The sequence below is a fragment of the Anarhichas minor genome, unplaced genomic scaffold, assembly GCF_050575085.1.
Source record: "Anarhichas minor isolate MPS153535 unplaced genomic scaffold, ASM5057508v1 ptg000087l, whole genome shotgun sequence".
In the NCBI taxonomy this organism is placed as follows: domain Eukaryota; kingdom Metazoa; phylum Chordata; class Actinopteri; order Perciformes; family Anarhichadidae; genus Anarhichas; species Anarhichas minor.
The window spans coordinates 3,453,317-3,477,242 of NW_027466533.1; the positions used below are offsets into that span (position 1 = coordinate 3,453,317).

A 23,926-nucleotide genomic window follows, 5' to 3' on the forward strand; every position below is an offset into this window, starting at 1 on the left:
CTATTTATTTCTAAAATAAAATTATGAACAAAAAAAAAAAGAAACAGTTACTCTTCATTATTTATCACGGAAAGACTTAATTGAACCGTATCAAAGTGTATTTCAATAAGTTCAGGTCAGGAAGTGCCGCTTTGACAAAATAGTTGTGGCAGCATTAATAGAGTAAATATTACAAAACTGGATGTTAGCGTTCATCATCTGACTTTTGCATGGAAGATATATGACACATTGATCTAAATATGTCTCAAATTATATTTTCCCCAGTGAAGAGACAGCCAAAAGGAAGGGATGTTGTGTTCTTGTTGGATGGATCTGATGGTACTAGAACTGGATTCCCAGCTATGCAGGACTTTGTCCAAAGAGTAGTAGAGAGACTCAGTGTGGATGACGACACAGACCGTGTCTCAGTGGTTCAGTACAGCAGAGATCCAGCTGTCCAGTTCTATTTGAACACATACGCGACAAAAGTCGAGATCCTTGACATTGTCAGAGGTTTGAGGCACAAAGGCGGAAGACCCCTCAACACTGGAGCAGCTCTCCAGTACTTGAGGAATAATGTCTTCACGGCCTCTGCTGGAAGCAGGCGCCTGGAAGGAGTTCCACAGGTCCTAATATTGCTAAGTGGTGGACGGTCTTCTGACAGTGTTGATGCACCAGCCTCTGCTCTCAAACAGCTGGGTGTATTGACCTTTGCAATTGGAACCAAGGGGTCTGATAGCAGAGAACTGCAGAAGATATCCCACGATGACAATTCTGCTCTCTCTGTGTCTGATTTCACTGACCTTCAACGCATCCAACAGCAACTTCAGTCCTCCTTGGAGGCTTTGGTTATTGACGTCACACCAGAATCACCAACTGTACTTGGTATGTAAACAGGCACAGCCTCTTACTGTCCTGAAAGGCTACTTGACTTGTTTCACCTACACTGAGAGATATGAATGCAGTGAAATACCTGTTTAGCTCGATGTTATTTTGTTAAAAGTTTATGGTGTGCTTCCTTCCTATAAGAAATTAGAGAACGCAGGGCTTGTGCTTTTCAAAAAATAGTTTCTAACTTTATGATTAGTATACAAAACGTAGCTTTTGCAAAAGTTTTTATTTTTTGTCTTCCTGTCTTCTCTCAGTTGAACCTACCCAGAAGGATATTGTTTTCCTTCTGGATGGTTCTGATGGCACAAGGAATGGCTTCCCTGCTATGCGTGATTTTGTTGAGAAAGTGGTAGAGAAACTCAATGTTGGAGAAAGCAAAGACCGTGTCTCTGTAGTCCAATACAGCAGAGATGCAGAGGTCCATTTCGATTTGAATACATACACCACAAAAGAAGATATTGTGGATTCAGTAAGAGGGCTGAGACACAGAGGAGGCAGACCCCTCAACACCGGGGCCGCCCTCCAATACGTCAGGGACAACGTCTTTACAAACTCCGCCGGGAGTAGGCGCCTGCAAGGTGTTCCACAGATATTGATCCTACTAAATGGTGGAAAGTCTTTTGACAATGTAGATACTCCAGCCTCTGTTCTCAAACAGCAGGGCATCATTGTCATTGGCATTGGAACAAGGAGCTCTGACAGTGGAGAGCTGCGGAAAATATCACATGACCCTAATTACACTCTATCCGTGTCTGAGTTCACTGACCTCCCCAGTGTTCAAGAACAGCTCACCTCTCTCATGAGCACAGGGCTAGTGATGGCCACACCCATGACACCAACAGTAACTGGTAAGAACGTGACTGAATTTACATTTCAAGATGATGGTAGTACGCAACTTGAACTGTACTAAAGTGAATTTCTTCAAGTTCAGGTCTGCCAGTGCAACTTTGACAAAACAGTTGAGCTTGGATTTATAGAGTAAATTTGAAAACCTTGGGGTTAACTTTTATCATCTGACTTTTGTATGCTAAATGTTTGAAACATCAACCTAAATATGTCTTATATTCTATGTTTCCCAGTGGTGACACATCCAACAGGAAGAGACGTTGTATTCTTGTTGGATGGATCTGATGGTACTAGAACTGGATTCCCAGCTATGCAAGACTTTGTCCAAAGAGTAGTAGAGAGACTCAGTGTGGATGATAACAAAGACCGTGTCTCAGTGGTTCAGTACAGCAGAGATCCAGCTGTCCAGTTCTATTTGAACACATACGCGACAAAAGTCGAGATCCTTGACATTGTCAGAGGTTTGAGGCACACAGGCGGAAGACCCCTCAACACTGGAGCAGCTCTCCAGTACTTGAGGAATAATGTCTTCACGGCCTCTGCTGGAAGCAGGCGCCTGGAAGGAGTTCCACAGGTCCTAATATTGCTAAGTGGTGGACGGTCTTCTGACAGTGTTGATGCACCAGCCTCTGCTCTCAAACAGCTGGGTGTATTGACCTTTGCAATTGGAACCAAGGGGTCTGATAGCAGAGAACTGCAGAAGATATCCCACGATGACAATTCTGCTCTCTCTGTGTCTGATTTCACTGACCTTCAACGCATCCAACAGCAACTTCAGTCCTCCTTGGAGGCTTTGGTTATTGACGTCACACCAGAATCACCAACTGTACTTGGTATGTAAACAGGCACAGCCTCTTACTGTCCTGAAAGGCTACTTGACTTGTTTCACCTACACTGAGGGATATGAATGCAGTGAAATACCTGTTTAGCTCGATGTTATTCTGTTAAAAGAGTTCATGGTGTGCTTCCTTCCTATAAGAAATTAGAGAACGCAGGGCTTGTGCTTTTCAAAAAATAGTTTCTAACTTTATGATTAGTATACAAAACGTAGCTTTTGCAAAAGTTTTTATTTTTTGTCTTCCTGTCTTCTCTCAGTTGAACCTACCCAGAAGGATATTGTTTTCCTTCTGGATGGTTCTGATGGCACAAGGAATGGCTTCCCTGCTATGCGTGATTTTGTTGAGAAAGTGGTAGAGAAACTCAATGTTGGAGAAAGCAAAGACCGTGTCTCTGTAGTCCAATACAGCAGAGATGCAGAGGTCCATTTCGATTTGAAAACATACACCACAAAAGAAGATATTGTGGATTCAGTAAGAGGGCTGAGACACAGAGGAGGCAGACCCCTCAACACCGGGGCCGCCCTCCAATACGTCAGGGACAACGTCTTTACAAACTCCGCCGGGAGTAGGCGCCTGCAAGGTGTTCCACAGATATTGATCCTACTAAATGGTGGAAAGTCTTTTGACAATGTAGATACTCCAGCCTCTGTTCTCAAACAGCAGGGCATCATTGTCATTGGCATTGGAACAAGGAGCTCTGACAGTGGAGAGCTGCGGAAAATATCACATGACCCTAATTACACTCTATCCGTGTCTGAGTTCACTGACCTCCCCAGTGTTCAAGAACAGCTCACCTCTCTAATGAGCACAGGGCTAGTGATGGCCACACCCATGACACCAACAGTAACTGGTAAGAACGTGACTGAATTTACATTTCAAGATGATGGTAGTACGCATCTTGAACTGTACTAAAGTGAATTTCTTCAAGTTCAGGTCTGCCAGTGCAACTTTAACAAAACAGTTGAGCTTGGATTTATAGAGTAAATTTGAAAACCTTGGGGTTAACTTTTACCATCTGACTTTTGTATGCTAAATGTTTGAAACATCAACCTAAATATGTCTTATATTCTATGTTTCCCAGTGGTGACACATCCAACAGGAAGAGACGTTGTATTCTTGTTGGATGGATCTGATGGTACTAGAACTGGATTCCCAGCTATGCAAGACTTTGTCCAAAGAGTAGTAGAGAGACTCAGTGTGGATGATAACAAAGACCGTGTCTCAGTGGTTCAGTACAGCAGAGATCCAGCTGTCCAGTTCTATTTGAACACATACGCGACAAAAGTCGAGATCCTTGACATTGTCAGAGGTTTGAGGCACAAAGGCGGAAGACCCCTCAACACTGGAGCAGCTCTCCAGTACTTGAGGAATAATGTCTTCACGGCCTCTGCTGGAAGCAGGCGCCTGGAAGGAGTTCCACAGGTCCTAATATTGCTAAGTGGTGGACGGTCTTCTGACAGTGTTGATGCACCAGCCTCTGCTCTCAAACAGCTGGGTGTATTGACCTTTGCAATTGGAACCAAGGGGTCTGATAGCAGAGAACTGCAGAAGATATCCCACGATGACAATTCTGCTCTCTCTGTGTCTGATTTCACTGACCTTCAACGCATCCAACAGCAACTTCAGTCCTCCTTGGAGGCTTTGGTTATTGACGTCACACCAGAATCACCAACTGTACTTGGTATGTAAACAGGCACAGCCTCTTACTGTCCTGAAAGGCTACTTGACTTGTTTCACCTACACTGAGAGATATGAATGCAGTGAAATACCTGTTTAGCTCGATGCTATTTTGTTAAAAGAGGTTATGGTGTGCTTCCTTACTATAAGAAATTAGAGAACGCAGGGCTTGTCCTTTTCAAAAAATAGTTTCTAACTTTATGATTAGTATACAAAACGTAGCTTTTGCAAAAGTTTTTATTTTTTGTCTTCCTGTCTTCTCTCAGTTGAACCTACCCAGAAGGATATTGTTTTCCTTCTGGATGGTTCTAATGGCACAAGGTATGGCTTCCCTGCTATGCGTGATTTTGTTGAGAAAGTGGTAGAGAAACTCAATGTTGGAGAAAGCAAAGACCGTGTCTCTGTAGTCCAATACAGCAGAGATGCAGAGGTCCATTTCGATTTGAAAACATACACCACAAAAGAAGATATTGTGGATTCAGTAAGAGGGCTGAGACACAGAGGAGGCAGACCCCTCAACACCGGGGCCGCCCTCCAATACGTCAGGGACAACGTCTTTACAAACTCCGCCGGGAGTAGGCGCCTGCAAGGTGTTCCACAGATATTGATCCTACTAAATGGTGGAAAGTCTTTTGACAATGTAGATACTCCAGCCTCTGTTCTCAAACAGCAGGGCATCATTGTCATTGGCATTGGAACAAGGAGCTCTGACAGTGGAGAGCTGCGGAAAATATCACATGACCCTAATTACACTCTATCCGTGTCTGAGTTCACTGACCTCCCCAGTGTTCAAGAACAGCTCACCTCTCTAATGAGCACAGGGCTAGTGATGGCCACACCCATGACACCAACAGTAACTGGTAAGAACGTGACTGAATTTACATTTCAAGATGATGGTAGTACGCAACTTGAACTGTACTAAAGTGAATTTCTTCAAGTTCAGGTCTGCCAGTGCAACTTTGACAAAACAGTTGAGCTTGGATTTATAGAGTAAATTTGAAAACCTTGGGGTTAACTTTTATCATCTGACTTTTGTACGCTAAATGTTTGAAACATCAACCTAAATATGTCTTATATTCTATGTTTCCCAGTGGTGACACATCCAACAGGAAGAGACGTTGTATTCTTGTTGGATGGATCTGATGGTACTAGAACTGGATTCCCAGCTATGCAAGACTTTGTCCAAAGAGTAGTAGAGAGACTCAGTGTGGATGATAACAAAGACCGTGTCTCAGTGGTTCAGTACAGCAGAGATCCAGCTGTCCAGTTCTATTTGAACACATACGCGACAAAAGTCGAGATCCTTGACATTGTCAGAGGTTTGAGGCACACAGGCGGAAGACCCCTCAACACTGGAGCAGCTCTCCAGTACTTGAGGAATAATGTCTTCACGGCCTCTGCTGGAAGCAGGCGCCTGGAAGGAGTTCCACAGGTCCTAATATTGCTAAGTGGTGGACGGTCTTCTGACAGTGTTGATGCACCAGCCTCTGCTCTCAAACAGCTGGGTGTATTGACCTTTGCAATTGGAACCAAGGGGTCTGATAGCAGAGAACTGCAGAAGATATCTCACGATGACAATTCTGCTCTCTCTGTGTCTGATTTCACTGACCTTCAACGCATCCAACAGCAACTTCAGTCCTCCTTGGAGGCTTTGGTTATTGACGTCACACCAGAATCACCAACTGTACTTGGTATGTAAACAGGCACAGCCTCTTACTATCCTGAAAGGCTACTTGACTTGTTTCACCTACACTGAGAGATATGAATGCAGTAAAATACCTGTTTAGCTCGATGCTATTTTGTTAAAAGAGGTTATGGTGTGCTTCCTTACTATAAGAAATTAGAGAACGCAGGGCTTGTCCTTTTCAAAAAATAGTTTCTAACTTTATGATTAGTATACAAAACGTAGCTTTTGCAAAACTTTTTATTTTTTGTCTTCCTGTCTTCTCTCAGTTGAACCTACCCAGAAGGATATTGTTTTCCTTCTGGATGGTTCTAATGGCACAAGGAATGGCTTCCCTGCTATGCGTGATTTTGTTGAGAAAGTGGTAGAGAAACTCAATGTTGGAGAAAGCAAAGACCGTGTCTCTGTAGTCCAATACAGCAGAGATGCAGAGGTCCATTTCGATTTGAAAACATACACCACAAAAGAAGATATTGTGGATTCAGTAAGAGGGCTGAGACACAGAGGAGGCAGACCCCTCAACACCGGGGCCGCCCTCCAATACGTCAGGGACAACGTCTTTACAAACTCCGCCGGGAGTAGGCGCCTGCAAGGTGTTCCACAGATATTGATCCTACTAAATGGTGGAAAGTCTTTTGACAATGTAGATACTCCAGCCTCTGTTCTCAAACAGCAGGGCATCATTGTCATTGGCATTGGAACAAGGAGCTCTGACAGAGGAGAGCTGCAGAAAATATCACATGACCCTAATTACACTCTATCCGTGTCTGAGTTCACTGACCTCCCCAGTGTTCAAGAACAGCTCACCTCTCTAATGAGCACAGGGCTAGTGATGGCCACACCCATGACACCAACAGTAACTGGTAAGAACGTGACTGAATTTACATTTCAAGATGATGGTAGTACGTAACTTGAACTGTACTAAAGTGAATTTCTTCAAGTTCAGGTCTGCCAGTGCAACTTTGACAAAACAGTTGAGCTTGGATTTATAGAGTAAATTTGAAAACCTTGGGGTTAACTTTTATCATCTGACTTTTGTACGCTAAATGTTTGAAACATCAACCTAAATATGTCTTATATTCTATGTTTCCCAGTGGTGACACATCCAACAGGAAGAGACGTTGTATTCTTGTTGGATGGATCTGATGGTACTAGAACTGGATTCCCAGCTATGCAAGACTTTGTCCAAAGAGTAGTAGAGAGACTCAGTGTGGATGATAACAAAGACCGTGTCTCAGTGGTTCAGTACAGCAGAGATCCAGCTGTCCAGTTCTATTTGAACACATACGCGACAAAAGTCGAGATCCTTGACATTGTCAGAGGTTTGAGGCACACAGGCGGAAGACCCCTCAACACTGGAGCAGCTCTCCAGTACTTGAGCAATAATGTCTTCACGGCCTCTGCTGGAAGCAGGCGCCTGGAAGGAGTTCCACAGGTCCTAATATTGCTAAGTGGTGGACGGTCTTCTGACAGTGTTGATGCACCAGCCTCTGCTCTCAAACAGCTGGGTGTATTGACCTTTGCAATTGGAACCAAGGGGTCTGATAGCAGAGAACTGCAGAAGATATCCCACGATGACAATTCTGCTCTCTCTGTGTCTGATTTCACTGACCTTCAACGCATCCAACAGCAACTGCAGTCCTCCCTGGAGGCTTTGGTTATTGACGTCACACCAGAATCACCAACTGTAATTGGTATGTAAACAGGCACAGCCTCTTACTGTCCTGAAAGGCTACTTGACTTGTTTCACCTACACTGAGGGATATGAATGCAGTGAAATACCTGTTTAGCTAGATGTTATTTTGTTAAAAGTTTATGGTGTGCTTCCTTACTATAAGAAATTAGAGAACGCAGGGCTTGTGCTTTTCAAAAAATAGTTTCTAACTTTATGATTAGTATACAAAACGTAGCTTTTGCAAAAGTTTTTATTTTTTGTCTTCCTGTCTTCTCTCAGTTGAACCTACCCAGAAGGATATTGTTTTCCTTCTGGATGGTTCTGATGGCACAAGGAATGGCTTCCCTGCTATGCGTGATTTTGTTGAGAAAGTGGTAGAGAAACTCAATGTTGGAGAAAGCAAAGACCGTGTCTCTGTAGTCCAATACAGCAGAGATGCAGAGGTCCATTTCGATTTGAATACATACACCACAAAAGAAGATATTGTGGATTCAGTAAGAGGGCTGAGACACAGAGGAGGCAGACCCCTCAACACCGGGGCCGCCCTCCAATACGTCAGGGACAACGTCTTTACAAACTCCGCCGGGAGTAGGCGCCTGCAAGGTGTTCCACAGATATTGATCCTACTAAATGGTGGAAAGTCTTTTGACAATGTAGATACTCCAGCCTCTGTTCTCAAACAGCAGGGCATCATTGTCATTGGCATTGGAACAAGTAGCTTTGACAGTGGAGAGCTGCGGAAAATATCACATGACCCTAATTACACTCTATCCGTGTCTGAGTTCACTGACCTCCCCAGTGTTCAAGAACAGCTCACCTCTCTAATGAGCACAGGGCTAGTGATGGCCACACCCATGACACCAACAGTAACTGGTAAGAACGTGACTGAATTTACATTTCAAGATGATGGTAGTACGCAACTTGAACTGTACTAAAGTGAATTTCTTCAAGTTCAGGTCTGCCAGTGCAACTTTGACAAAACAGTTGAGCTTGGATTTATAGAGTAAATTTGAAAACCTTGGGGTTAACTTTTATCATCTGACTTTTGTACGCTAAATGTTTGAAACATCAACCTAAATATGTCTTATATTCTATGTTTCCCAGTGGTGACACATCCAACAGGAAGAGATGTTGTATTCTTGTTGGATGGATCTGATGGTACTAGAACTGGATTCCCAGCTATGCAAGACTTTGTCCAAAGAGTAGTAGAGAGACTCAGTGTGGATGATAACAAAGACCGTGTCTCAGTGGTTCAGTACAGCAGAGATCCAGCTGTCCAGTTCTATTTGAACACATACGCGACAAAAGTCGAGATCCTTGACATTGTCAGAGGTTTGAGGCACAAAGGCGGAAGACCCCTCAACACTGGAGCAGCTCTCCAGTACTTGAGGAATAATGTCTTCACGGCCTCTGCTGGAAGCAGGCGCCTGGAAGGAGTTCCACAGGTCCTAATATTGCTAAGTGGTGGACGGTCTTCTGACAGTGTTGATGCACCAGCATCTGCTCTCAAACAGCTGGGTGTATTGACCTTTGCAATTGGAACCAAGGGGTCTGATAGCAGAGAACTGCAGAAGATATCCCACGATGACAATTCTGCTCTCTCTGTGTCTGATTTCACTGACCTTCAACGCATCCAACAGCAACTTCAGTCCTCCTTGGAGGCTTTGGTTATTGACTTCACACCAGAATCACCAACTGTACTTGGTATGTAAACAGGCACAGCCTCTTACTGTCCTGAAAGGCTACTTGACTTGTTTCACCTACACTGAGGGATATGAATGCAGTGAAATACCTGTTTAGCTCGATGTTATTTTGTTAAAAGTTTATGGTGTGCTTCCTTCCTATAAGAAATTAGAGAACGCAGGGCTTGTGCTTTTCAAAAAATAGTTTCTAACTTTATGATTAGTATACAAAACGTAGCTTTTGCAAAAGTTTTTATTTTTTGTCTTCCTGTCTTCTCTCAGTTGAACCTACCCAGAAGGATATTGTTTTCCTTCTGGATGGTTCTGATGGCACAAGGAATGGCTTCCCTGCTATGCGTGATTTTGTTGAGAAAGTGGTAGAGAAACTCAATGTTGGAGAAAGCAAAGACCGTGTCTCTGTAGTCCAATACAGCAGAGATGCAGAGGTCCATTTCGATTTGAATACATACACCACAAAAGAAGATATTGTGGATTCAGTAAGAGGGCTGAGACACAGAGGAGGCAGACCCCTCAACACCGGGGCCGCCCTCCAATACGTCAGGGACAACGTCTTTACAAACTCCGCCGGGAGTAGGCGCCTGCAAGGTGTTCCACAGATATTGATCCTACTAAATGGTGGAAAGTCTTTTGACAATGTAGATACTCCAGCCTCTGTTCTCAAACAGCAGGGCATCATTGTCATTGGCATTGGAACAAGTAGCTCTGACAGTGGAGAGCTGCGGAAAATATCACATGACCCTAATTACACTCTATCCGTGTCTGAGTTCACTGACCTCCCCAGTGTTCAAGAACAGCTCACCTCTCTAATGAGCACAGGGCTAGTGATGGCCACACCCATGACACCAACAGTAACTGGTAAGAACGTGACTGAATTTACATTTCAAGATGATGGTAGTACGCAACTTGAACTGTACTAAAGTGAATTTCTTCAAGTTCAGGTCTGCCAGTGCAACTTTGACAAAACAGTTGAGCTTGGATTTATAGAGTAAATTTGAAAACCTTGGGGTTAACTTTTATCATCTGACTTTTGTACGCTAAATGTTTGAAACATCAACCTAAATATGTCTTATATTCTATGTTTCCCAGTGGTGACACATCCAACAGGAAGAGATGTTGTATTCTTGTTGGATGGATCTGATGGTACTAGAACTGGATTCCCAGCTATGCAAGACTTTGTCCAAAGAGTAGTAGAGAGACTCAGTGTGGATGATAACAAAGACCGTGTCTCAGTGGTTCAGTACAGCAGAGATCCAGCTGTCCAGTTCTATTTGAACACATACGCAACAAAAGTCGAGATCCTTGACATTGTCAGAGGTTTGAGGCACAAAGGCGGAAGACCCCTCAACACTGGAGCAGCTCTCCAGTACTTGAGGAATAATGTCTTCACGGCCTCTGCTGGAAGCAGGCGCCTGGAAGGAGTTCCACAGGTCCTAATATTGCTAAGTGGTGGACGGTCTTCTGACAGTGTTGATGCACCAGCATCTGCTCTCAAACAGCTGGGTGTATTGACCTTTGCAATTGGAACCAAGGGGTCTGATAGCAGAGAACTGCAGAAGATATCCCACGATGACAATTCTGCTCTCTCTGTGTCTGATTTCACTGACCTTCAACGCATCCAACAGCAACTTCAGTCCTCCTTGGAGGCTTTGGTTATTGACTTCACATCAGAATCACCAACTGTACTTGGTATGTAAACAGGCACAGCCTCTTACTGTCCTGAAAGGCTACTTGACTTGTTTCACCTACACTGAGGGATATGAATGCAGTGAAATACCTGTTTAGCTTGATGTTATTTTGTTAAAAGAGGTTATGGTGTGCTTCCTTCCTATAAGAAATTAGAGAACGCAGGGCTTGTGCTTTTCAAAAAATAGTTTCTAACTTTATGATTAGTATACAAAACGTAGCTTTTGCAAAAGTTTTTATTTTTTGTCTTCCTGTCTTCTCTCAGTTGAACCTACCCAGAAGGATATTGTTTTCCTTCTGGATGGTTCTGATGGCACAAGGAATGGCTTCCTTGCTATGCGTGATTTTGTTGAGAAAGTGGTAGAGAAACTCAATGTTGGAGAAAGCAAAGACCGTGTCTCTGTTGTACAATACAGCAGAGATGCAGAGGTCCATTTCGATTTGAATACATACACCACAAAAGAAGATATTGTGGATTCAGTAAGAGGGCTGAGACACAGAGGAGGCAGACCCCTCAACACCGGGGCCGCCCTCCAATACGTCAGGGACAACGTCTTTACAAACTCCGCCGGGAGTAGGCGCCTGCAAGGTGTTCCACAGATATTGATCCTACTAAATGGTGGAAAGTCTTTTGACAATGTAGATACTCCAGCCTCTGTTCTCAAACAGCAGGGCATCATTGTCATTGGCATTGGAACAAGGAGCTCTGACAGTGGAGAGCTGCGGAAAATATCACATGACCCTAATTACACTCTATCCGTGTCTGAGTTCACTGACCTCCCCAGTGTTCAAGAACAGCTCACCTCTCTCATGAGCACAGGGCTAGTGATGGCCACACCCATGACACCAACAGTAACTGGTAAGAACGTGACTGCATTTACATTTCAAGATGATGGTAGTACGCAACTTGAACTGTACTAAAGTGAATTTCTTCAAGTTTAGGTCTGCCAGTGCAACTTTGACAAAACAGTTGAGCTTGGATTTATAGAGTAAATTTGAAAACCTTGGGGTTAACTTTTATCATCTGACTTTTGTACGCTAAATGTTTGAAACATCAACCTAAATATGTCTTATATTCTATGTTTCCCAGTGGTGACACATCCAACAGGAAGAGACGTTGTATTCTTGTTGGATGGATCTGATGGTACTAGAACTGGATTCCCAGCTATGCAAGACTTTGTCCAAAGAGTAGTAGAGAGACTCAGTGTGGATGATAACAAAGACCGTGTCTCAGTGGTTCAGTACAGCAGAGATCCAGCTGTCCAGTTCTATTTGAACACATACGCGACAAAAGTCGAGATCCTTGACATTGTCAGAGGTTTGAGGCACAAAGGCGGAAGACCCCTCAACACTGGAGCAGCTCTCCAGTACTTGAGGAATAATGTCTTCACGGCCTCTGCTGGAAGCAGGCGCCTGGAAGGAGTTCCACAGGTCCTAATATTGCTAAGTGGTGGACGGTCTTCTGACAGTGTTGATGCACCAGTATCTGCTCTCAAACAGCTGGGTGTATTGACCTTTGCAATTGGAACCAAGGGGTCTGATAGCAGAGAACTGCAGAAGATATCCCACGATGACAATTCTGCTCTCTCTGTGTCTGATTTCACTGACCTTCAACGCATCCAACAGCAACTTCAGTCCTCCTTGGAGGCTTTGGTTATTGACGTCACACCAGAATCACCAACTGTACTTGGTATGTAAACAGGCACAGCCTCTTACTGTCCTGAAAGGCTACTTGACTTGTTTCACCTACACTGAGTGATATGAATGCAGTGAAATACCTGTTTAGCTCGATGTTATTTTGTTAAAAGAGGTTATGGTGTGCTTCCTTACTATAAGAAATTAGAGAATGCAGGGCTTGTGCTTTTCAAAAAATAGTTTCTAACTTTATGATTAGTATACAAAACGTAGCTTTTGCAAAAGTTTTTATTTTTTGTCTTCCTGTCTTCTCTCAGTTGAACCTACCCAGAAGGATATTGTTTTCCTTCTGGATGGTTCTGATGGCACAAGGAATGGCTTCCCTGCTATGCGTGATTTTGTTGAGAAAGTGGTAGAGAAACTCAATGTTGGAGAAAGCAAAGACCGTGTCTCTGTAGTCCAATACAGCAGAGATGCAGAGGTCCATTTCGATTTGAATACATACACCACAAAAGAAGATATTGTGGATTCAGTAAGAGGGCTGAGACACAGAGGAGGCAGACCCCTCAACACCGGGGCCGCCCTCCAATACGTCAGGGACAACGTCTTTACAAACTCCGCCGGGAGTAGGCGCCTGCAAGGTGTTCCACAGATATTGATCCTACTAAATGGTGGAAAGTCTTTTGACAATGTAGATACGCCAGCCTCTGTTCTCAAACAGCAGGGCATCATTGTCATTGGCATTGGAACAAGGAGCTCTGACAGTGGAGAGCTGCGGAAAATATCACATGACCCTAATTACACTCTATCCGTGTCTGAGTTCACTGACCTCCCCAGTGTTCAAGAACAGCTCACCTCTCTCATGAGCACAGGGCTAGTGATGGCCACACCCATGACACCAACAGTAACTGGTAAGAACGTGACTGAATTTACATTTCAAGATGATGGTAGTACGCAACTTGAACTGTACTAAAGTGAATTTCTTCAAGTTCAGGTCTGCCAGTGCAACTTTGACAAAACAGTTGAGCTTGGATTTATAGAGTAAATTTGAAAACCTTGGGGTTAACTTTTATCATCTGACTTTTGTACGCTAAATGTTTGAAACATCAACCTAAATATGTCTTATATTCTATGTTTCCCAGTGGTGACACATCCAACAGGAAGAGACGTTGTATTCTTGTTGGATGGATCTGATGGTACTAGAACTGGATTCCCAGCTATGCAAGACTTTGTCCAAAGAGTAGTAGAGAGACTCAGTGTGGATGATAACAAAGACCGTGTCTCAGTGGTTCAGTACAGCAGAGATCCAGCTGTCCAGTTCTATTTGAACACATACGCGACAAAAGTCGAGATCCTTGACATTATCAGAGGTTTGAGGCACAAAGGCGGAAGACCCCTCAACACTGGAGCAGCTCTCCAGTACTTGAGGAATAATGTCTTCACGGCCTCTGCTGGAAGCAGGCGCCTGGAAGGAGTTCCACAGGTCCTAATATTGCTAAGTGGTGGACGGTCTTCTGACAGTGTTGATGCACCAGCATCTGCTCTCAAACAGCTGGGTGTATTGACCTTTGCAATTGGAACCAAGGGGTCTGATAGCAGAGAACTGCAGAAGATATCCCACGATGACAATTCTGCTCTCTCTGTGTCTGATTTCACTGACCTTCAACGCATCCAACAGCAACTTCAGTCCTCCTTGGAGGCTTTGGTTATTGACGTCACACCAGAATCACCAACTGTACTTGGTATGTAAACAGGCACAGCCTCTTACTGTCCTGAAAGGCTACTTGACTTGTTTCACCTACACTGAGTGATATGAATGCAGTGAAATACCTGTTTAGCTCGATGTTATTTTGTTAAAAGAGGTTATGGTGTGCTTCCTTACTATAAGAAATTAGAGAATGCAGGGCTTGTGCTTTTCAAAAAATAGTTTCTAACTTTATGATTAGTATACAAAACGTAGCTTTTGCAAAAGTTTTTATTTTTTGTCTTCCTGTCTTCTCTCAGTTGAACCTACCCAGAAGGATATTGTTTTCCTTCTGGATGGTTCTGATGGCACAAGGAATGGCTTCCCTGCTATGCGTGATTTTGTTGAGAAAGTGGTAGAGAAACTCAATGTTGGAGAAAGCAAAGACCGTGTCTCTGTAGTCCAATACAGCAGAGATGCAGAGGTCCATTTCGATTTGAATACATACACCACAAAAGAAGATATTGTGGATTCAGTAAGAGGGCTGAGACACAGAGGAGGCAGACCCCTCAACACCGGGGCCGCCCTCCAATACGTCAGGGACAACGTCTTTACAAACTCCGCCGGGAGTAGGCGCCTGCAAGGTGTTCCACAGATATTGATCCTACTAAATGGTGGAAAGTCTTTTGACAATGTAGATACTCCAGCCTCTGTTCTCAAACAGCAGGGCATCATTGTCATTGGCATTGGAACAAGGAGCTCTGACAGTGGAGAGCTGCGGAAAATATCACATGACCCTAATTACACTCTATCCGTGTCTGAGTTCACTGACCTCCCCAGTGTTCAAGAACAGCTCACCTCTCTCATGAGCACAGGGCTAGTGATGGCCACACCCATGACACCAACAGTAACTGGTAAGAACGTGACTGAATTTACATTTCAAGATGATGGTAGTACGCAACTTGAACTGTACTAAAGTGAATTTCTTCAAGTTCAGGTCTGCCAGTGCAACTTTGACAAAACAGTTGAGCTTGGATTTATAGAGTAAATTTGAAAACCTTGGGGTTAACTTTTATCATCTGACTTTTGTACGCTAAATGTTTGAAACATCAACCTAAATATGTCTTATATTCTATGTTTCCCAGTGGTGACACATCCAACAGGAAGAGACGTTGTATTCTTGTTGGATGGATCTGATGGTACTAGAACTGGATTCCCAGCTATGCAAGACTTTGTCCAAAGAGTAGTAGAGAGACTCAGTGTGGATGATAACAAAGACCGTGTCTCAGTGGTTCAGTACAGCAGAGATCCAGCTGTCCAGTTCTATTTGAACACATACGCGACAAAAGTCGAGATCCTTGACATTATCAGAGGTTTGAGGCACAAAGGCGGAAGACCCCTCAACACTGGAGCAGCTCTCCAGTACTTGAGGAATAATGTCTTCACGGCCTCTGCTGGAAGCAGGCGCCTGGAAGGAGTTCCACAGGTCCTAATATTGCTAAGTGGTGGACGGTCTTCTGACAGTGTTGATGCACCAGCATCTGCTCTCAAACAGCTGGGTGTATTGACCTTTGCAATTGGAACCAAGGGGTCTGATAGCAGAGAACTGCAGAAGATATCCCACGATGACAATTCTGCTCTCTCTGTGTCTGATTTCACTGACCTTCAACGCATCCAACAGCAACTTCAGTCCTCCTTGGAGGCTTTGGTTATTGACGTCACACCAGAATCACCAACTGTACTTGGTATGTAAACAGGCACAGCCTCTTACTGTCCTGAAAGGCTACTTGACTTGTTTCACCTACACTGAGTGATATGAATGCAGTGAAATACCTGTTTAGCTCGATGTTATTTTGTTAAAAGAGGTTATGGTGTGCTTCCTTACTATAAGAAATTAGAGAATGCAGGGCTTGTGCTTTTCAAAAAATAGTTTCTAACTTTATGATTAGTATACAAAACGTAGCTTTTGCAAAAGTTTTTATTTTTTGTCTTCCTGTCTTCTCTCAGTTGAACCTACCCAGAAGGATATTGTTTTCCTTCTGGATGGTTCTGATGGCACAAGGAATGGCTTCCCTGCTATGCGTGATTTTGTTGAGAAAGTGGTAGAGAAACTCAATGTTGGAGAAAGCAAAGACCGTGTCTCTGTAGTCCAATACAGCAGAGATGCAGAGGTCCATTTCGATTTGAATACATACACCACAAAAGAAGATATTGTGGATTCAGTAAGAGGGCTGAGACACAGAGGAGGCAGACCCCTCAACACCGGGGCCGCCCTCCAATACGTCAGGGACAACGTCTTTACAAACTCCGCCGGGAGTAGGCGCCTGCAAGGTGTTCCACAGATATTGATCCTACTAAATGGTGGAAAGTCTTTTGACAATGTAGATACGCCAGCCTCTGTTCTCAAACAGCAGGGCATCATTGTCATTGGCATTGGAACAAGGAGCTCTGACAGTGGAGAGCTGCGGAAAATATCACATGACCTTAATTACACTCTATCCGTGTCTGAGTTCACTGACCTCCCCAGTGTTCAAGAACAGCTCACCTCTCTCATGAGCACAGGGCTAGTGATGGCCACACCCATGACACCAACAGTAACTGGTAAGAACGTGACTGAATTTACATTTCAAGATGATGGTAGTACGCAACTTGAACTGTACTAAAGTGAATTTCTTCAAGTTCAGGTCTGCCAGTGAAACTTTGACAAAACAGTTGAGCTTGGATTTATAGAGTAAATTTGAAAACCTTGGGGTTAACTTTTATCATCTGACTTTTGTACGCTAAATGTTTGAAACATCAACCTAAATATGTCTTATATTCTATGTTTCCCAGTGGTGACACATCCAACAGGAAGAGACGTTGTATTCTTGTTGGATGGATCTGATGGTACTAGAACTGGATTCCCAGCTATGCAAGACTTTGTCCAAAGAGTAGTAGAGAGACTCAGTGTGGATGATAACAAAGACCGTGTCTCAGTGGTTCAGTACAGCAGAGATCCAGCTGTCCAGTTCTATTTGAACACATACGCGACAAAAGTCGAGATCCTTGACATTATCAGAGGTTTGAGGCACAAAGGCGGAAGACCCCTCAACACTGGAGCAGCTCTCCAGTACTTGAGGAATAATGTCTTCACGGCCTCTGCTGGAAGCAGGCGCCTGGAAGGAGTTCCACAGGTCCTAATATTGCTAAGTGGTGGACGGTCTTCTGACAGTGTTGATGCACCAGCATCTGCTCTCAAACAGCTGGGTGTATTGACCTTTGCAATTGGAACCAAGGGGTCTGATAGCAGAGAACTGCAGAAGATATCCCACGATGACAATTCTGCTCTCTCTGTGTCTGATTTCACTGACCTTCAACGCATCCAACAGCAACTTCAGTCCTCCTTGGAGGCTTTGGTTATTGACGTCACACCAGAATCACCAACTGTACTTGGTATGTAAACAGGCACAGCCTCTTACTGTCCTGAAAGGCTACTTGACTTGTTTCACCTACACTGAGTGATATGAATGCAGTGAAATACCTGTTTAGCTCGATGTTATTTTGTTAAAAGAGGTTATGGTGTGCTTCCTTACTATAAGAAATTAGAGAATGCAGGGCTTGTGCTTTTCAAAAAATAGTTTCTAACTTTATGATTAGTATACAAAACGTAGCTTTTGCAAAAGTTTTTATTTTTTGTCTTCCTGTCTTCTCTCAGTTGAACCTACCCAGAAGGATATTGTTTTCCTTCTGGATGGTTCTGATGGCACAAGGAATGGCTTCCCTGCTATGCGTGATTTTGTTGAGAAAGTGGTAGAGAAACTCAATGTTGGAGAAAGCAAAGACCGTGTCTCTGTAGTCCAATACAGCAGAGATGCAGAGGTCCATTTCGATTTGAATACATACACCACAAAAGAAGATATTGTGGATTCAGTAAGAGGGCTGAGACACAGAGGAGGCAGACCCCTCAACACCGGGGCCGCCCTCCAATACGTCAGGGACAACGTCTTTACAAACTCCGCCGGGAGTAGGCGCCTGCAAGGTGTTCCACAGATATTGATCCTACTAAATGGTGGAAAGTCTTTTGACAATGTAGATACGCCAGCCTCTGTTCTCAAACAGCAGGGCATCATTGTCATTGGCATTGGAACAAGGAGCTCTGACAGTGGAGAGCTGCGGAAAATATCACATGACCCTAATTACACTCTATCCGTGTCTGAGTTCACTGACCTCCCCAGTGTTCAAGAACAGCTCACCTCTCTCATGAGCACAGGGCTAGTGATGGCCACACCCATGACACCAACAGTAACTGGTAAGAACGTGACTGAATTTACATTTCAAGATGATGGTAGTACGCAACTTGAACTGTACTAAAGTGAATTTCTTCAAGTTCAGGTCTGCCAGTGCAACTTTGACAAAACAGTTGAGCTTGGATTTATAGAGTAAATTTGAAAACCTTGGGGTTAACTTTTATCATCTGACTTTTGTACGCTAAATGTTTGAAACATCAACCTAAATATGTCTTATATTCTATGTTTCCCAGTGGTGACACATCCAACAGGAAGAGACGTTGTATTCTTGTTGGATGGATCTGATGGTACTAGAACTGGATTCCCAGCTATGCAAGACTTTGTCCAAAGAGTAGTAGAGAGACTCAGTGTGGATGATAACAAAGACCGTGTCTCAGTGGTTCAGTACAGCAGAGATCCAGCTGTCCAGTTCTATTTGAACACATACGCGACAAAAGTCGAGATCCTTGACATTATCAGAGGTTTGAGGCACAAAGGCGGAAGACCCCTCAACACTGGAGCAGCTCTCCAGTACTTGAGGAATAATGTCTTCACGGCCTCTGCTGGAAGCAGGCGCCTGGAAGGAGTTCCACAGGTCCTAATATTGCTAAGTGGTGGACGGTCTTCTGACAGTGTTGATGCACCAGCATCTGCTCTCAAACAGCTGGGTGTATTGACCTTTGCAATTGGAACCAAGGGGTCTGATAGCAGAGAACTGCAGAAGATATCCCACGATGACAATTCTGCTCTCTCTGTGTCTGATTTCACTGACCTTCAACGCATCCAACAGCAACTTCAGTCCTCCTTGGAGGCTTTGGTTATTGACGTCACACCAGAATCACCAACTGTACTTGGTATGTAAACAGGCACAGCCTCTTACTGTCCTGAAAGGCTACTTGACTTGTTTCACCTACACTGAGTGATATGAATGCAGTGAAATACCTGTTTAGCTCGATGTTATTTTGTTAAAAGAGGTTATGGTGTGCTTCCTTACTATAAGAAATTAGAGAATGCAGGGCTTGTGCTTTTCAAAAAATAGTTTCTAACTTTATGATTAGTATACAAAACGTAGCTTTTGCAAAAGTTTTTATTTTTTGTCTTCCTGTCTTCTCTCAGTTGAACCTACCCAGAAGGATATTGTTTTCCTTCTGGATGGTTCTGATGGCACAAGGAATGGCTTCCCTGCTATGCGTGATTTTGTTGAGAAAGTGGTAGAGAAACTCAATGTTGGAGAAAGCAAAGACCGTGTCTCTGTAGTCCAATACAGCAGAGATGCAGAGGTCCATTTCGATTTGAATACATACACCACAAAAGAAGATATTGTGGATTCAGTAAGAGGGCTGAGACACAGAGGAGGCAGACCCCTCAACACCGGGGCCGCCCTCCAATACGTCAGGGACAACGTCTTTACAAACTCCGCCGGGAGTAGGCGCCTGCAAGGTGTTCCACAGATATTGATCCTACTAAATGGTGGAAAGTCTTTTGACAATGTAGATACGCCAGCCTCTGTTCTCAAACAGCAGGGCATCATTGTCATTGGCATTGGAACAAGGAGCTCTGACAGTGGAGAGCTGCGGAAAATATCACATGACCCTAATTACACTCTATCCGTGTCTGAGTTCACTGACCTCCCCAGTGTTCAAGAACAGCTCACCTCTCTCATGAGCACAGGGCTAGTGATGGCCACACCCATGACACCAACAGTAACTGGTAAGAACGTGACTGAATTTACATTTCAAGATGATGGTAGTACGCAACTTGAACTGTACTAAAGTGAATTTCTTCAAGTTCAGGTCTGCCAGTGCAACTTTGACAAAACAGTTGAGCTTGGATTTATAGAGTAAATTTGAAAACCTTGGGGTTAACTTTTATCATCTGACTTTTGTACGCTAAATGTTTGAAACATCAACCTAAATATGTCTTATATTCTATGTTTCCCAGTGGTGACACATCCAACAGGAAGAGACGTTGTATTCTTGTTGGATGGATCTGATGGTACTAGAACTGGATTCCCAGCTATGCAAGACTTTGTCCAAAGAGTAGTAGAGAGACTCAGTGTGGATGATAACAAAGACCGTGTCTCAGTGGTTCAGTACAGCAGAGATCCAGCTGTCCAGTTCTATTTGAACACATACGCGACAAAAGTCGAGATCCTTGACATTATCAGAGGTTTGAGGCACAAAGGCGGAAGACCCCTCAACACTGGAGCAGCTCTCCAGTACTTGAGGAATAATGTCTTCACGGCCTCTGCTGGAAGCAGGCGCCTGGAAGGAGTTCCACAGGTCCTAATATTGCTAAGTGGTGGACGGTCTTCTGACAGTGTTGATGCACCAGCATCTGCTCTCAAACAGCTGGGTGTATTGACCTTTGCAATTGGAACCAAGGGGTCTGATAGCAGAGAACTGCAGAAGATATCCCACGATGACAATTCTGCTCTCTCTGTGTCTGATTTCACTGACCTTCAACGCATCCAACAGCAACTTCAGTCCTCCTTGGAGGCTTTGGTTATTGACGTCACACCAGAATCACCAACTGTACTTGGTATGTAAACAGGCACAGCCTCTTACTGTCCTGAAAGGCTACTTGACTTGTTTCACCTACACTGAGTGATATGAATGCAGTGAAATACCTGTTTAGCTCGATGTTATTTTGTTAAAAGAGGTTATGGTGTGCTTCCTTACTATAAGAAATTAGAGAATGCAGGGCTTGTGCTTTTCAAAAAATAGTTTCTAACTTTATGATTAGTATACAAAACGTAGCTTTTGCAAAAGTTTTTATTTTTTGTCTTCCTGTCTTCTCTCAGTTGAACCTACCCAGAAGGATATTGTTTTCCTTCTGGATGGTTCTGATGGCACAAGGAATGGCTTCCCTGCTATGCGTGATTTTGTTGAGAAAGTGGTAGAGAAACTCAATGTTGGAGAAAGCAAAGACCGTGTCTCTGTAGTCCAATACAGCAGAGATGCAGAGGTCCATTTCGATTTGAATACATACACCACAAAAGAAGATATTGTGGATTCAGTAAGAGGGCTGAGACACAGAGGAGGCAGACCCCTCAACACCGGGGCCGCCCTCCAATACGTCAGGGACAACGTCTTTACAAACTCCGCCGGGAGTAGGCGCCTGCAAGGTGTTCCACAGATATTGATCCTACTAAATGGTGGAAAGTCTTTTGACAATGTAGATACGCCAGCCTCTGTTCTCAAACAGCAGGGCATCATTGTCATTGGCATTGGAACAAGGAGCTCTGACAGTGGAGAGCTGCGGAAAATATCACATGACCCTAATTACACTCTATCCGTGTCTGAGTTCACTGACCTCCCCAGTGTTCAAGAACAGCTCACCTCTCTCATGAGCACAGGGCTAGTGATGGCCACACCCATGACACCAACAGTAACTGGTAAGAACGTGACTGAATTTACATTTCAAGATGATGGTAGTACGCAACTTGAACTGTACTAAAGTGAATTTCTTCAAGTTCAGGTCTGCCAGTGCAACTTTGACAAAACAGTTGAGCTTGGATTTATAGAGTAAATTTGAAAACCTTGGGGTTAACTTTTATCATCTGACTTTTGTACGCTAAATGTTTGAAACATCAACCTAAATATGTCTTATATTCTATGTTTCCCAGTGGTGACACATCCAACAGGAAGAGACGTTGTATTCTTGTTGGATGGATCTGATGGTACTAGAACTGGATTCCCAGCTATGCAAGACTTTGTCCAAAGAGTAGTAGAGAGACTCAGTGTGGATGATAACAAAGACCGTGTCTCAGTGGTTCAGTACAGCAGAGATCCAGCTGTCCAGTTCTATTTGAACACATACGCGACAAAAGTCGAGATCCTTGACATTATCAGAGGTTTGAGGCACAAAGGCGGAAGACCCCTCAACACTGGAGCAGCTCTCCAGTACTTGAGGAATAATGTCTTCACGGCCTCTGCTGGAAGCAGGCGCCTGGAAGGAGTTCCACAGGTCCTAATATTGCTAAGTGGTGGACGGTCTTCTGACAGTGTTGATGCACCAGCATCTGCTCTCAAACAGCTGGGTGTATTGACCTTTGCAATTGGAACCAAGGGGTCTGATAGCAGAGAACTGCAGAAGATATCCCACGATGACAATTCTGCTCTCTCTGTGTCTGATTTCACTGACCTTCAACGCATCCAACAGCAACTTCAGTCCTCCTTGGAGGCTTTGGTTATTGACGTCACACCAGAATCACCAACTGTACTTGGTATGTAAACAGGCACAGCCTCTTACTGTCCTGAAAGGCTACTTGACTTGTTTCACCTACACTGAGTGATATGAATGCAGTGAAATACCTGTTTAGCTCGATGTTATTTTGTTAAAAGAGGTTATGGTGTGCTTCCTTACTATAAGAAATTAGAGAATGCAGGGCTTGTGCTTTTCAAAAAATAGTTTCTAACTTTATGATTAGTATACAAAACGTAGCTTTTGCAAAAGTTTTTATTTTTTGTCTTCCTGTCTTCTCTCAGTTGAACCTACCCAGAAGGATATTGTTTTCCTTCTGGATGGTTCTGATGGCACAAGGAATGGCTTCCCTGCTATGCGTGATTTTGTTGAGAAAGTGGTAGAGAAACTCAATGTTGGAGAAAGCAAAGACCGTGTCTCTGTAGTCCAATACAGCAGAGATGCAGAGGTCCATTTCGATTTGAATACATACACCACAAAAGAAGATATTGTGGATTCAGTAAGAGGGCTGAGACACAGAGGAGGCAGACCCCTCAACACCGGGGCCGCCCTCCAATACGTCAGGGACAACGTCTTTACAAACTCCGCCGGGAGTAGGCGCCTGCAAGGTGTTCCACAGATATTGATCCTACTAAATGGTGGAAAGTCTTTTGACAATGTAGATACGCCAGCCTCTGTTCTCAAACAGCAGGGCATCATTGTCATTGGCATTGGAACAAGGAGCTCTGACAGTGGAGAGCTGCGGAAAATATCACATGACCCTAATTACACTCTATCCGTGTCTGAGTTCACTGACCTCCCCAGTGTTCAAGAACAGCTCACCTCTCTAATGAGCACAGGGCTAGTGATGGCCACACCCATGACACCAACAGTAACTGGTAAGAACGTGACTGAATTTACATTTCAAGATGATGGTAGTACGCAACTTGAACTGTACTAAAGTGAATTTCTTCAAGTTCAGGTCTGCCAGTGCAACTTTGACAAAACAGTTGAGCTTGGATTTATAGAGTAAATTTGAAAACCTTGGGGTTAACTTTTATCATCTGACTTTTGTACGCTAAATGTTTGAAACATCAACCTAAATATGTCTTATATTCTATGTTTCCCAGTGGTGACACATCCAACAGGAAGAGACGTTGTATTCTTGTTGGATGGATCT

General features: G+C 43.8%; 2 protein-coding genes across 2 annotated transcripts; both read left to right on the forward strand.

Moving 5' to 3' along the window:
- Positions 1-239: 239 nt before the first annotated feature.
- LOC142938544 (collagen alpha-3(VI) chain-like) lies at positions 240-12,675 on the forward strand. The gene is made up of 14 exons (XM_076081801.1): positions 240-864; positions 1,125-1,718; positions 1,950-2,549; positions 2,812-3,405; positions 3,637-4,236; positions 4,499-5,092; positions 5,324-5,923; positions 6,186-6,779; positions 7,011-7,610; positions 7,871-8,464; positions 8,696-9,295; positions 9,556-10,149; positions 11,243-11,836; positions 12,068-12,675. Exons 1-14 carry the CDS (start codon positions 240-242, stop codon positions 12,673-12,675), a joined length of 8,391 nt encoding a protein of 2,796 aa, XP_075937916.1.
- Positions 12,676-13,831: 1,156 nt separating this feature from the next.
- LOC142938545 (collagen alpha-3(VI) chain-like) lies at positions 13,832-22,797 on the forward strand. The gene is made up of 10 exons (XM_076081802.1): positions 13,832-14,354; positions 14,617-15,210; positions 15,442-16,041; positions 16,304-16,897; positions 17,129-17,728; positions 17,991-18,584; positions 18,816-19,415; positions 19,678-20,271; positions 21,365-21,958; positions 22,190-22,797. Exons 1-10 carry the CDS (start codon positions 13,832-13,834, stop codon positions 22,795-22,797), a joined length of 5,901 nt encoding a protein of 1,966 aa, XP_075937917.1.
- The last annotated feature ends 1,129 nt before the right edge of the window (positions 22,798-23,926 follow it).

Bases quoted from the DNA above. Each gene is read 5' to 3' on its own strand.
- LOC142938544 (XM_076081801.1), top strand. From the start codon at position 240: ATGTCTCAAATTATATTTTCCCCAGTGAAGAGACAGCCAAAAGGAAGG. The intron at 4,237-4,498 runs GTATGTAAACAG...GTCTTCTCTCAG, and splicing joins AGAATCACCAACTGTACTTG to TTGAACCTACCCAGAAGGAT. The intron at 10,150-11,242 runs GTAAGAACGTGA...GTCTTCTCTCAG, and splicing joins CATGACACCAACAGTAACTG to TTGAACCTACCCAGAAGGAT.
- LOC142938545 (XM_076081802.1), top strand. From the start codon at position 13,832: ATGCAAGACTTTGTCCAAAGAGTAGTAGAGAGACTCAGTGTGGATGAT. The intron at 18,585-18,815 runs GTAAGAACGTGA...TATGTTTCCCAG, and splicing joins CATGACACCAACAGTAACTG to TGGTGACACATCCAACAGGA. The intron at 21,959-22,189 runs GTAAGAACGTGA...TATGTTTCCCAG, and splicing joins CATGACACCAACAGTAACTG to TGGTGACACATCCAACAGGA.